The 15,461-nt window shown below is 43.8% G+C and overlaps 1 protein-coding gene across 1 annotated transcript in view; it reads right to left on the minus strand.

Moving 5' to 3' along the window:
• Positions 1-14,911, minus strand: part of LOC137369039 (isocitrate dehydrogenase [NADP], mitochondrial-like) — a 115,938-nt gene extending 101,027 nt beyond the window's left edge. Inside the window, exon 1 of the mRNA XM_068029562.1 lies at positions 14,780-14,911. Coding sequence (XP_067885663.1) covers positions 14,780-14,867 — 88 coding nt within the window. The 5' untranslated portion in view covers positions 14,868-14,911. The remainder of the gene's footprint in view (positions 1-14,779) is intronic.
• Between the last annotated feature and the right edge of the window lie 550 nt (positions 14,912-15,461).

A 15,461-nucleotide genomic window follows, 5' to 3' on the forward strand; every position in this document is an offset into this window, starting at 1 on the left:
ACCACTGACGTCAGGCTCACCGGTCTATAATTACCTGGATTATCCCTGCTTCCCTTCTTAAACAAGGGGACAACATTAGCAATTCTCCAGTCCTCCGGGACCTCACCCGTGTTTAAGGATGCTGCAAAGATATCTGTTAAGGCCCCAGCTATTTCCTCTCTCGCTTCCCTCAGTAACCTGGGATAGATCCCATCCGGACCTGGGGACTTGTCCACCTTAATGCCTTTTAGAATACCCAACACTTCCTCCCTCCTTATGCCGACTTGACCTAGAGTAATCAAACATCTGTCCCTAACCTCAACATCCGTCATGTCCCTCTCCTCGGTGAATACCGATGCAAAGTACAAGAAGGAGCGAGCAAATGAAAGGAGAGAGACAAAAAGAGAATGGCAGAAAAAATGGAACACTAAAGTTAGACAGAGACTAGGAAGGGGAATGAAACATGGGATAGAAGGAACGATGAAATCAAGGAGGAAATAAGAGAGAATTAAAGGGGTAAAAGAGGGGACAGTGAAGAGATAAAGCGCAATAAGTGTAAATAAGAGTAGAGAGGGCAACAGAAAGAGGGAGAAAAAGAAATACAATTCAGATTTCATGTAAATAGCTGGGGCCAAGGCATGATAAATCATATTGATGGCCTATGCCTGAGTCGATGAGTGAGACATGCTCCTATTTTGTACGAACAGTATTCTCCTGTACGAACCATGTTGTTTTCTCCTATGAGCATGTATCCATGATGGTGGCCTCAGCGCTCCCTTTCTGGTAGCATTGCTTGTGGTGGAAGGTAAGTTCTCAGACTGTCAATATTCAGAATGTTCATATAAAATGGATCAATGGCACTTTCTGATGGTGCAGCATTCTAGTGAGGAGGCCTCAACTGTCCCTGCAGACATGTTAGGCATTCACACTGGGAAGAAATGCAACAAGATCTGTGTCAAAGAAAGGACAGGTTGCTGATGGGAGCTCCAACATTCTGTCTCTGCAGCATGCTTCTAGTATCATTGATGTTGTTCTGTGCAGAGAACACCAGGGTAGATGCTGTACAGTTTCCACATAATTAATTTGAAGGGAGTGGGGGAAAACTGACATAACATTAAATCTTGACATATCAAAAACCTTCAATTTGGAATTTTTAAACCTTGGAGACTTTTATTGGAACATTTGTCCAATATCGAAAGCATGCTTTCATGTTACCAATAGCTAGATACTGCATTTTGTAATAAAATCTCACTCTACAGTTTATAACAGAATCAACTGGCTTAATTGTACAGTATAGTAACAGTCAGTACCGTGCAGTTAGCAAAACTGTTTTATCTAAACTGGTTTGAGCAGCGTTTTGATAGTATAAAGTTACTTATTAAAAATAGGCTTAAATATTTACAATATTTATATGTGCACAAATCACTGAAGGCTGCAGGGCAGGTTGAGAAAGCTGTTAATAAAGCATGCGGGATCCTGGGATTTATAAATAGGGGAATAGGGGACAAGAACAAGGAGGTTATGACAAACCTGTTTAAAAACTGGTTTGGCCTCAACTGGAGTATTGTGTCCTGTTCTGGGCACCACATTTTAAGAAAGATATTAAGGCATTAGAGAGGGTGCAGAAAAGATTCACAAGAATGGTTCCAGGGATGAGGAACTTCAGTAACATGGATAGATTGGAGAAGCTGGGGCTGTTCTCCTTGGAGAAGAGAAGAGTAAAAGGAGATTTAATAGTGATGTTCAAAATCATGAGGGGTCTGGACAGAGTAGATAGGGAGAAACTGTTCCCATTGGCAGAAGGATCAAAAGAACCAGAGGACACTGATTTAAGGTGATTGACAGAATAAGAAATGGTGACATGAGGAAAAGCTTTTTTACGCAGCGAATGGTTATGATCTGGAATGCACTGCCTGAGAGTGTGACGGAGGCAGATTCAATTCAGACCTTCAAAAGAGAACTGGATAATTATCTGAAGAGAAAAGATTTTCAGGGCTTCAGGGAAAAGGCGGGGGTGTTGGACTTGGTAAGTTGCATTTGTAGAGAGCCATCATGGATGCGATGGGATGAATGGCCTCCTTCTGTGCTATAACCATTCAATGACTCTTCTATGACTCTGTGACAAATTTTATTATTCTAGGTAACCAAAAACGTCAATTATCTTTACTCGCCTTTAGGTGCTCATTCTTGTTCAATAATTCTTTGCACAATTTGTGGTCTGTTGAGCATGTTGGCACAATAGCATTATTATTTAATGCAAGAAAATCTTGACAATTTATTCACCATTGACAATGCCTCGCCTCAGTATCCATGCAAACTGATATCATTCTCTTCTTTCTCAATTTCAAAGGTTTCTGCAGTGACAGTATTTATCATTTCTGCTTCTGAGAGTTCAAGTAAATGTCACATTCAATGGTGTTAGCACATTAAGCATTCATGGCAATGTTCACTTTCCCTGCTGGAAAATGCTTCATTCATAAAACCTCAGCACAACCTTTTTTTTTCAGGGTGTCAGCAATGCTGGTAAGGCCACATTTATTACTCAAGCCAATTTTCCTAAGGCTTTGGTGGTTCGTCTTCTCTCGGAAGTATTGCAGTCCTTGTGCTGTTGGTGCTTCCACATGATGGTGTTCGGCAGGCAATTCATGGATATTGATCGAGTGGCAATGGAGGAACAGTGTCCAAGTCAGGATGGTGTGTGTCATGAAGGTGATGGTGTTCCCATGATGTTGCTGCTCTCATCTTTCCTGGTGATAACGTTGGCAGAACTGGAAGGAAGCTTTGGCAAGTACATTCTGCAGCCACATGCACTAGTAGTTTTCAGAGTGGATATCGTGCCCAAAATCAGGGATGACAATCAAACAAAATACTTTGTGCTGGATGCTGCCGAGCTTCTTTAGTGTCGAGAAACTGCTTTCGCTGGTGGGAGGGTCAGTAAGTTGAGGACACAGATTGAAGATAATTGGAAAAAAATGTGGGTGGAAATTAGCAATTTGTTTTTTATGCAGAGAGCTGTTACGATCTGGCATGCCCGAAAGGATGGCAGGGGACAATTCAATAGGAACTTTCAAAAGACAATTGGATTAATGCTTAAAAAACAGAAATTTGCAGAGCTATGTAAAAAAAAAAGCCGGGAGGTGGGATGAATTGGATAGCACTTTCAAAGAGCTGGCACAGGCATGATGGACCGAATGCCCTCCCATTGTGCTGTATGATTCTATATTTGCAGCTGCACCAATCAAGGCGAGTATTCTAACTTGAACATTCCTAACTTGAGTCTCATAAATGTTGGAGAAGCACTGAACAGCCTGGGGGTGTGGCACTCATTACACCATACCCAACATCTGTCCTGCTCTGGTTAGCATGGTCCAGTTGATGGATTCTCTTATCGCTTCGATGAATGAGTGTTCAGCAAGGAGACTGGTTGTTCACTGTCTAGGTTGGTGTTGTCTCATATGTGATAAACCAAATCTTGATTTGCAGATCTCAATGCAGATATTACATATGAAGTCACTGTTGGAGGGGTGGGTGAAGGCACTGTCTTTGTGGCGTGTTCGCTTATCCTGTAGGGACCTGCCCCTGTTCTCCTCAAATGTTTAGATTGCTTGATGACAGAGACTTCTCCATTTGGTTCTGTCCATGGTTGTTTTTTCCCATGTAATGGGGTCCAACTCACAGGCTCTGAGATCAGCTTTCAGAAGGTCTTTGCATCTAAGTTTGAGACGTCCGATGGTGCAGGTTCCTGTACTCAGTCGGCTGTAGAATACCACCTTTAGTATCCGGGAATCCTCCATGTCAACCACATGGCCGACGCTGCGAAGCTGTGCTCTGATGAGCACGCTCTCAATATCCTGCAAGAACTTCAGTGTGAGGGATTTTGTCCTGCCACTTGATGTTGCAGATAGATCTTAAACAGCGAAAGTGGAATTTTAAAAAATTCATTCCTGGGATGAGGGTGTCGCTGGCCAGGCCCGCATTTATTGCCCATCCCTAATTGCCCTCGAGAAGGTGGTGGTGAACTGCCTTCTTGAACCGCTGGAGTCCATGGGGGGAAGGTATACCCACAGTGCTGTTAGGAACAAAGAACAAAGAACAACAGTACAGCACAGGAACAGGCCATTCGGCCCTCCAAGCCTGCGCTGATCTTGATGCCTGTCTAAACTAAAACCTTCTGCACTTCCGGGGACCGTATCCCTCTATTCCCATCCTATTCATGTATTTGTCAAGATGCCTCTTAAACGTCGCTATCGTACCTGCTTCCACCACCTCCCCTGGCAGCAAGTTCCAGGCACTCACCACCCTCTGTGTAAAGAACTTGCCTCGCACATCCCCTCTAAACTTTGCCCCTCTCACCTTAAACCTATGTCCCCTAGTAACTGACTCTTCCACCCTGGGAAAAAGCTTCTGACTATCCACTCTGTCCATGCCGCTCATAACTTTGGAAACCTCTATCATGTCGCCCCTCCACCTCCGTCATTCCAGTGAAAACAATCCGAGTTTATCCAACGTCTCCTCATAGCTAATGCCCTCCAGACCAGGCAACATCCTGGTAAACCTCTTCTGTACCCTCTCCAAAGCTGCCACGTCCTTCTGGTAGTGTGGCGACCAGAATTGCATGCAATATTCTAAGTGTGGCCTAACTAAAGTTCTGTACAGCTGCAGTATGACTTGCCAATTTTTATACTCTATGCCCCGACCGATGGAGGCAAGCATGCCGTATGCCTTCTTGACTACCTTATCCACCTGCGTTGCCACTTTCAGTGACCTGTGGACCTGTACGCCCAGATCTCTCTGCCTGTCAATACTCCTAAGGGTTCTGCCATTTACTGTATACTTCCCACCTGCATTAGATCTTCCAAAATGCATTACCTCATATTTGTCCGGATTAAACTCCATCTGCCATTTCTCCGCCCAAGTCTCCAACCGATCTATCTCCTGCTGTATCCTCTGACAATCCTCATCACTATCCGCAACTCCACCAACCTTTGTGTCGTCCGCAAACTTACTAATCAGACCAGCTACATTTTCCTCCAAATCATTTATATATACTACAAACAGCAAAGGTCCCAGCACTGATCCCTGCGGAACACCGCAGGAAGGGAGTTCTAGGATTTTGACCCAGCGACAGTGAAGGAACGGCTATATAGTTCCAAGTCAGGATGGTGTGTGAATTGGACGGGAACTTGCAGCTGGTGGTGTTCCCATGCATTTGCTGCCCTTGTCCTTCTAGTTGGTAGAGGTCGCGGGTTTGGAAGGTGCTGTCTAAGGAGCCTTGGTGCGTTGCTGCAGTGCATCTTGTAGATGGTACACACTGCTGCCACTGTGCGTCAGTGGTGGAGGGAGTGAATGTTTGTAGATGGGGTGCCAATCAAGCGGGCTGCTTTGTCCTGGATGGTGTTGAGCTTCTTGAGTGTTGTTGGAGCTGCATCCATCCAGGCAAGTGGAAAGTATTCCATCACACTCCTGACTTGTGTCTTGTAGATGGTGGACAAGCTTTGGGGAGTCAGGAGGTGAGTTACTCGCCACAGGATTCCTAGCCTCTGACCTGCTCTTGTAGCCACAGTATTTATATGGCTACTCCAGTTCAGTTTCTGGTCAACGGTAGCCCCTAGGATGTTGATAGTGGGGGAGTCAGCGATGGTAATGCCATTGAATGTCAAGGGGAGATGGTTAGATTCTCTCTTGTTGGATATGGTCATTGCCTGGCACTTGTGTGGCGCAAATGTTACTTGCCACTTATCAGCCCAAGCCTGGATATTGTCCAAGTCTTGCTGCATTTCTACATGGACTACTTCAGTATCTGAGGAGTCACGAATGATGCTGAACATTGTGCAATCATCAGCAAACATCCCCACTTCTGACCTTATGATTGAAGGAAGGTCATTGATGAAGCAGCTGAAGATGGTTGGGCCTAGGACACTACCCTGAGGAATTCCTGCAGTGATGTCCTGGAGCTCAGATGATTAACCTCCAACAACCACAACCATCTGCCTTTGCGCTCGGTATGACTCCAACCAGCGGAGGGATTTCCCCCTTTTTGGAATGCATCCAGTTGGTTTATGTGACGCCAGCAGGTTGTTCATGCCTTACAGCCATAGAGAGATCATGTAAGGATCATTGCCTGGTAGACTTTGATCTTTGTTTTGAGACAGACTCTGTGCTTTCTCCGCAGCGTATGGGTGAGCCTGCCGAAAGCTGAGCTTGCTTTTGCCAAGCGATGGGTAATTTTATCATCCAATGTGGTGTTGTTGGAGAGGATACTCTGAGATAGAATTTCTGAACTGAGTTGAAGGGTATTTTGTTGAGTGTGAATGTGGGGTCTTGGAGTTTGTAGCCAGGGGCAGGTTGGTACAAGATCTCTGTGTTTTTCAGACTTATTGTAAGGCCAAAGCGTTCAGAGGCTTGGGCAAAGCGGTCAACAAGCAGCTGGATGTCCTCTGGAATGTGTGCTATGAAAGCACCATCATCGACAAACAAGACTTCACTTAGTAGCTATTCTTTGAACTTTGTGTGTGCCTTGTGCCTTTGCAGATTGAAGAGGCTGCCATCTGTCCTGAACTGAATATGTACACCTAAGTCGAGATCTTTCAATGCATTGCCATAAAGTAGATGGCAAACAGAACTACAGCCATTACACAGCATTGTTTGGTGCCACTGGTGACAGGAAAGGCATCTGATAAGGCCCCATTCTGCATCACACAGGCCATCATGTCATCATGAAATGAGCAGAGGCCCTGATCATCTTTTCAGGGCAGCCATATTTGTACAGCACCTTCCACAGGGGTTCACGGTTTTCTGTGTCAAAGCCTTGGTCAAGTCACCGAACACCATGTAGTGGTCTTTGGTCTTTTCACGGGACTTTTCTTGCATTTGATGTGCCACAAAGATCATGTCAACTGTTCCTCATCCAGCACAAAACCCACACTGTGATTCTGCATACTCCGAGTCTGTAAGATGAGTGACAATCTTGTTGAGAATAACCCTTGCAAGAACTTTTTCCGCTGTGGAGAAAAGTGAAATACCATGATGATTGTCTCAGATGGAATTGCTTCCCTTCCGTTTGTACAGGTGAGTTATGGAAACATTCGTGTAATCTTGAAGCACAATGTCCTGGTTTCAGATTATACAAAAGAGACTAGTGAGTTTCCTAACCATGTGAGTTCCCCAGTTCTTGAATACTTCAGGTGGAATTCCATGGCTTACGGAGACTTATCCACAGTTGCTTTATGACTTTTGTGACGTTGGCTTGAGATGGGTTGACACCAAGCTCATCCAGAATGAGATGCTGTGGAAGTGATTCAATGGAGTTATTGCACATTATGGATTCTTGCTTCTGGAGATTGTTAAAGCGCTCCGCCCAACAAGACAGAATCTCATGTCTGCTCATTAGGAGCTGATTGCCATCTGCTGAGAGGACGGGTGTTGTACTATTGGTTTAGGGGCTATGGACAAATTGGAGACTTTATTGGGAAGCCTTCAGGCCTTCTCAGCAGCTTCCTGAAGCTTTGCAGCCTTGTTCTCTCACCATCGGTTTTTCATCTTAGTTTGGCCTGCAGCGCGTGCTTTGTTTGATAATATCTGGCTTTTCTTTCTGGTGATTTTTTTTTTGCCAGATATGTAGGATCTGTGAGTATTGTGCACATCATCTTGGCTATATCTTAGTCGTTCTTGTCAAACCAATCTTGGTGCTTCTGTTTGAAGAATCCAAGGACCTCAGATGCCGTGCTATGAGGGACATCCGTAATTTCTTCCAAGAATCTTCAATGTCTCTGTTATCTTCTGGGATACCAGCAAGCTCTACAGCTAATTTCTGTTCCAATTCCTGTCTCTTGTCCGAGTCTTTTAGGACAGTTACATCAAGCTTCCTTTGTGGTTTGACTCTGTGTCATAGCGCTTTAGGTGTTATCTTCAAGGACATGATGTTCCTGACAAGCCACTTGTCTGCATCTCTAAGGCAGCAGGTAGAGCGCATGTCCTTGAGGTCTCTCTGTTGTACAATAATGTAGTCCAACATGTGCTAATGTTTAGATCTGGGGTGCATCATGTTGTTTTCTATTTATCAGCTTGTGTTTGTGATGGTGAGGTCAAACTGACATTCCATGAGCCAAGTGTCATCCGATAGTTGGCTGTCCTTTGAATTTGAGTTTTCTATATGTTTCGACTGTGGTGATTGGTGACCAGCCAGGAGCAGTGAACTGGTTGTTGCAAGGAGGGCAGGCTGTGTTTAGGGTTCCTTTTCTTTCTCTTCCTTGTATTGGGGAGAACAGCGCTGTACCTAAAACGGTCTGCTCTGTTGTCTTAGGAGGATATGAGCTCCACATATGCCCCGATCTGTGGAGAATGATCATCACCCTAAGGCTGCATATGTGCAGCGTTCTGACTGAAGATTACCAGTAGCATCCTCTGCCTGTCCCCATCACCACTTTTCCATTGCCACAGGGCTTGGTAGTCTGATATGTTGGTTGATTTGATTGCTGAACAACCTGCACATTGATTATATTTAAGTGGGTGAGGTTTGCGCAGAGCCGCTGCACTCTCTTGTTCAAGGCAGCTAATGCTGCATTGGTGCAATGTGTGCCACAAGCACAGCAGCTGAAAGGATACAGGTTTTAATTTTGGAGTTGTTCTTCTCTTAAATGAGCTGCTAAGTAGGCTGGAAAGCCTCGCCTGTCCTTTCTACATCACTATTCAGTCCGTTGGCACTGTCTGTGTTCTTCTACACTGTCAACCGACAAAGAATTTACTATTTGGCTCATAACTGGGGGTTTAAAATCAGAGTTTTCTTTCTCCTAGGTAGGCTGCCAACCAAGCGAGCTCAACCTGCTGGTCCAGCTAATCTTCTAGTAAATAGTGAGCTCCAGGCTATTGATGGTACAGAAAACTGATGACTGTGATGTTGAAGATCAGGAGAGGTAGTTGAGCAATTTCTTGTTGGAACAAGGACTGAGTATAGAAGTGTAGAGCTTATAAAATCCTGGACTAATAATTCAGGAAAGGAGAGTTCAAATCTCACAATGGCAGTTTGAGAATTTAAATTCAGTTAAAAAAAATCTGGATATAAAAAATATTAGTAAAAGTGACAGTGGAGGTGTCAGATAATCATCCAAACCAAACTGGTTCACTAATGGGCTTTAAGAAAGCTAACCTGCTGTAACCCAGTTCTGCCTATATGTAACAAAAACAAGAAATGCTGGAAATCTGAAACAAAAACAAGAAATGCTGGAATCACTCAGCAGGTCTGGCAGCATCTGTGGAAAGAGAAGCAGAGTTAATGTTTCGGGTCAGTGACCCTTCTTCGGACCCTTCTTCTCTTTCCACAGATGCTGCCAGACCTGCTGAGTGATTCCAGCATTTCTTGTTTTTGCTTCAGATTTCCAGCATCCGCAGTATTTTGCTTTTATTTTACTGCCTATATGTAACTCCAGTTCCACATCAATGTGATTGACTCAACTGCCCTCTGAAGTGAGCCTGGCAAGCCATTCAGCTGTATTAAAGAACTACTTATGGCAACTAGGGGACAAGCAATAAATGTCAGCAATACTCACATCTGTAAACTTGAATTTTAAAAAAGTTGGAGTCTGGCACATATGTGGTTCCTATATTATATGCCACTTGCGAGCCCAAGTCTGGATGTTGTCCAAGTCCTACATTAGGCTGGCATAGAACTTAACACTGTAGAAATGTCACAAAAGCCCCATCCCTCACATTATGATAGAGGAAAGGTCAACAATGAAGCAGCTGAAAAAAGTTGGCCCAAGGAAACTGCTCTGAGGAACTCCAGTGGCTTTGTCCTGGGGCTGCAAGGATTAGCCTCAGAAAACCACAACCATCTTAGGGTACATTCAGACATCTTATTTCAGACACATCGACTAGTCTGCAACAACTGCCTTTCGGCTCCCCTCTCCACACGTGTTCATATAAAGGAGGCATTTCTAGACTCGTAAAATTTGTTATGGTGCCGTGCTTCATAGGTGGAGTTTGGTTTGTGGTGTATTACCTAGGGGGTAGGTAGACATTTTCTGCTGCTTGAAGAAGCCAAATATCTTTCAGGTCAAGATTAAGGTTAATTTTTCTTTAGCTTACCATATTTCCATTGAATTTTTGGACCAACTCTGAAGTAATAATCCAACCCTTTATGTCAGATCATTATTAATATGCTTACATCCTTGATTTTGCAAGTTTGTGGATACACAAAGACATTTTCTAATCGTGGGTTCTGGCACATGCCGGAACAGAATACTGTTTTTCCCACCTGAGCACTGAGCCCAAACATTTTGTTTCCAGATTTGGTAAGACAGGCCAAACTCATCAATAGCAATAACATCTTCTGGATGGTAAATATGTAACAAAGCAGGAAGTTTAGTGGGCACCAATCTTCAGTCATTTCGGTGTGACAAAGTTGGCTTCCACAGCAATTACTTGAACTACATTTTCATACATGCCACTTCTTGAAGTTGTAAAGTTAACCAGTGATGTCTTTGAGGCTGTCTGCAGCAAACCTAAGCCATTATGCAAACTGCCTTGCCTTTTCCCTGAACAAAGACATCATTGACAGCTAGTCTTCTCATTTGGGTAAACTGTGGAAATGGGCTTCAATTACTTACAGGAACTTACATTTCTGGTAGTTTTGGCTCATTCTTCAGCCATGTTGGCAGTGCATTTGCAGAATGCTATACTTCTGAGCAACTTCAATTTTGTTCCAGGTGCCAGTGAAAAAACCCTCAGTAGCAGCTTTGCTGCAATTTCCTGACTTCCATGTTCATATTTCTATACTGTCTCATCAGATTGGGTGCAATAAATTAGAGGCACAGAATCAGATTGCATATGCTGTCACATGTACATTATATCCCATTAGCTACAATCAAAATTTGCAAGAGGATCCATGAAAAATGAATATGCGTCAACATTCTCCGTGTCAGTTTCTTACTTTGATGCACATTATCCAAATTATGGTTACTTTAACTAGTGCATTAAAATTTGCATTGAGTAACTGTTTTGCTCAACACCTCCATTCTAATTGCAAATGTGATTTTTACCTACTTGTGGCTCACCACTTTAATCCCCTTTCCATTCCCACACAAATCTCTCTATTTTTGGCCTCCTGCATTGCTATTGTGTGCGTCCAGCAATTTACTATTTTGTTTTCATGTACTTCCTCTATTAGCACTTCTGCCCTATTTTTACTGTGGATCTTTCCACATGTTTTCAACTGCTTTTGTTCTTTTAATGGCTGTTTGTTGCCTCACTGAGATGATCTCTACTGTCATCCACCACATTTCACAAAGCCTGTGAGCCTGTTAACTCCCCTCTATGACAGGAGTCAACATTGTTGATACTTTTTTTCTATTCGCCTTCTCTTTGTCAGGTCAATCCCATTACATGGTAACTGAACTTGCAGTTACTAGTCAGAGGTAGAATCTATCCCCTTTCTCTTTATAGTTGCTGTGCAATTCCTGGATTTTCTATTTTTATTTTAGATTTTCAGTATCGGAAATGTCTTTTATTTCTAAGAAAATACCCATGGCACTATTCAGAAGATGCATTGTTTTATAAGTGTGCAAATACTATATTATGTAAACAGTATTTGTAAGACCACAATTACTTATGGCTGGCAGTTTTAGGGATGGGCAATAAATGCTGGCCTGGCCAGCGTCGCCCAAATCCCATGAATGAATTTTTAAAAAAGTTAATTTTTGGGCTGGTTTAACAAATATACTCTGGCCAAATCCACAGATGGTCATTCCAGGCACAGAACAACAGTTGCTGGGAATGCTGGCCAGAACAGTAAGACAGACAATATAGTCCTGCAATTTCCCAGCCTGTACTTCATGTGACGAGAAAGACGTGGGGGGGGTGGGAGTGCAGGGTGGAGGGCGAAGAGAAGGGAAGAAATCAATGTGCGACAAAAACTGCAAAGCAGTACAATTTTAGAGAAAAATTCACCTCAACGGGAAACAAAATGACAGACGGACTCAGTGAAACTGTTCACAGATAAGGTTGTAAGGTTGCCAACTGTCCAAAATGGAAAGACTTGCATTTCTATAGCACCTTTCATGACCTCAGGGCATCCCAAAGTGCTTTACAAACAAAGAAGTAATTTTTTGAAGTATAGTCTCTGTTGTAATGTAGGAAACAGCGCAGCTAATTTGCGCACAGCAAATTCCCACGAACAGCAATGTGATAATGATCAGAAAATCTATTTTTGGTATGTTGATTGAGGGATAAGTATTAGACAATGACACAAGGAATAGCTCCCCAGCTCTTCTTCAAATTAGTCTGTGGCATCTTTTACGTCCAATGCAGAGAGCAGATGGGGCCTTAGTTTAACACAGGGTTGTTCAGCATATGGCCCACAGGCCAGAATCCGGCTGCCAAAGGTTCCCATTCGGCCCTTGGGTGTAAACTATACCCGGGCCGTTCTTCATCCTCGGCAGGGGTCCGTGACTGGAGATGAGAAATTTCCCATTGTCAGGCTGGCTTTTAAAAAGATTGCAAGCCAGTTTCACAGCTGACAGGTTATAACATTAGGAACAGCGGTTTCCAAACTTTGGACAGATTCGGGGGTTTTTAAAAGCTTGCCGGAAAACCCTGAATTTGTCCGAAGTTGGGAAACGGCTGTTCCCACTGTGAGCTGTGAAACTGACTCGCTATTTTCAAAAACTTATCTGCTCAGCATTCTCGCTCTCTACAACTGTCAGAGAGAGAGAAAAAGGGGAAGAGCGAGAAAGGGGAACAGAGAGACAAAGAGGGGGACAGAGAGAGAGAAAGGGGGGCAGACAAAGAGATAGAATGGACAGAGAGAAAGAGAGGGGACAGAGAGAGAGGGGGGCAGAGAGAGAGAGAAAGGGAGACAGAGAGAGAGAGGGGACAGTGAAAGAGAGAGGGGACAGTGAAAGAGAGAGGGGACAGTGAGAGAGGAGGGGACAGAGTGAAAGGGAGAGAGAGTGATCTAGATCACTCATGACAGAATGACATCTATCCGGAATACTCTGCATCACTGCAACAAGTGTGCAGGCAAACAATGACTACTTGTCCAAGCAAAGAAATGCCAGGTATCTCACTAAATCAGTGTCCAAATTAGTGAAGAGAAAGTAAGTCAATAAATTTAGAGATACAGCACTGAAACAGGCCCTTCGGCCCACCGAGTCTGTGCCGACCATCAACCACCCATTTATACTAATCCTACACTAATCCCATATTCCTACCACATCCCCACCTGTCCCTATATTTCCCTACCACTTACCTATACTAGGGACAATTTGTAATGGCCAATTTACCTACCAACCTGCAAGTCTTTTGGCTTGTGGGAGGAAACCGGAGCACCCGGAGAAAACCCACGCAGACACAGGGAGAACTTGCAAACTCCACACAGGCAGTACCTAGAATTGAACCCGGGTCGCTGGAGCTGTGAGGCTGCGGTGCTAACCACTGCGCCACTGTGCCGCCCCAAATTAGTCATCTCATTTAAAGTTTCTTCACAAAAATGTATATTTGTTGCTGTTTTGATGAATAGTAAGATACATTTTAATGCCTTTATCTTTCTGAAACTGTCTCACCGGCCCCCCATGTAGCACAAAAATTGTAATGTGTCCCCCCCCCTCCACCACCACCACGTGAAAAGGTTGAACAGTCCTGATTTCACATCTCATCTGAAAGACAGCACCTCCAACAGCGCAGCATTCCCTCAGTATTGCACTGGAGTGTTCGCCTTGATTTTTATACTCAAATCCTGAAGTTGAACTTGAACCCTAAACATTCCAACTCAGATAGGGGAGTGATACTAACTGAGCCAAGGCTGACACTTTGTGTTTTTGAAGTTTCCAATAATTGAAGATTAATGTCCAGGACACTTCTGAGAAAGCTTGAAGAAAAGAAAAATCAAAGAGGTACAAAAAGTGTTTTTTTTTTATTTTCTTTGTACACTCATTACTTATAAAAAAAATATTGGAGATGAGAAAAACAGTTGTTTCACTGTCAGAATTATCCGATTAGGTAAGGAAGAGTATTTTTTTTATTTTTCCAATTGATATGGGAAGGCAGTGCAATGCAAGGCTGGACTTGTTAGACGACCAATGACAAGAATGCGAGTGTTGGTTGTTCGAGATTGAGAAATTAAACCTCCAGGAATGGTCAACCAGAGTTGGGAACACTATTCACAGAGTGCACACAAAGAACCCATTGGCGAAACTGTGTACTTTACAGCTGAGTTTATATAGTTCACTGGCATTAGAAATGTAGACATAGGAATTTTTAATGAAAAAAAACGACGCACAAAAGTGCTGACTAAAACGTGACAATATTAAGTCGAATGGAGCGCGGACAAAGGGCGCTCAGGCTGAGAATTTTTAAAAATGGGTGTAGGTGCATTCTTCAATGAAAGTGTTTTAACTATAATAAATCATGACAACAAGTTGCTAAAGCTGGATTCGTTCCTTGCTACTGCGGGCATCATTACAGGATTACTGCCAAAAGCATCTTTGTGAACTGAATGGTCTGGTTGCTCCTCAGTGATCCACCGTGGAATTGGCAAGAGGGAAAATGAGATCATTTTGCAAGATCCCGGAACCAGTGCAAGGAATAGAAAGACTGCTTGTGGCGCCTCGGAGCATTCAACCTGACCCTAAACTCAATGAGCTGCGCAAATAAAACGCCAGTAACCCAGCTCAAGGCAGAATTTTACGTGCGAGTAGTCACGTCGTAAACTGATGGTAAGTGTGGGACTAAAGTTTCTGGGTTAATTCTATGTTTCAGACAGAAGACGGAAAGGTGTTATGTTTAAGAGAGTTTCGGGTTGACTCACAGTCTCGTCGCTGGACAGTGCAGATGACGGGAAGGCTCCGGGACCCGCTCCTGAATGAACAAGGCACAATCTTTAACAAGCTCGCCATCTCCTTCTCTGTCTCCACAGAGGCTCTGAGGTAGTAGCAGGAAGAAGCCAGCACGCAGGCTACGTGGAGACGGCCGATAACGTGCGCTTGTTGGATTTGAAAGGAGCTGTTTGTGTGTGTTAGAGTGTAGCACAATCACAGCGCCATTCTAATATACACCGCAATGGGCAAGAAATAACAGCATTTTCCAGTGCTCGGAGAGAGTGTCTAGGGGCATTGTCCGAAAGATTATTACCAAAAGCACATACTGAGGTTTTATTTGCGGCAAGCGAGGACTGAAGTCTTGATGCAAACACTCCTTGAAATAAATGGCGATTTCTTTTGAACAGCGAGAGACAGGGGAATAAAGTTACATTTCTTCATAGCGATTGGCTGCCAATAAGTGGGTTTACCTCGCTCTTGTTGTATCTTTTGGCCCGAATGGCCTTATCGTTGAAAATCACTTATATGAACTGAGACAATGTATAGATCATAAGAACTAGGAGCAGGAGTAGGCCGTCCGGCCCCTCGAGCCTGCTCCGCCATTCAATAAGATCATGGCTGATCTTTTTGTGGACTCAGGTCCACTTACCCGCGCTCCCACAGTATCCCTTA

This window comes from Heterodontus francisci, chromosome 4 (assembly GCF_036365525.1).
Source record: "Heterodontus francisci isolate sHetFra1 chromosome 4, sHetFra1.hap1, whole genome shotgun sequence".
NCBI classification, from domain to species: Eukaryota; Metazoa; Chordata; class Chondrichthyes; order Heterodontiformes; family Heterodontidae; genus Heterodontus; species Heterodontus francisci.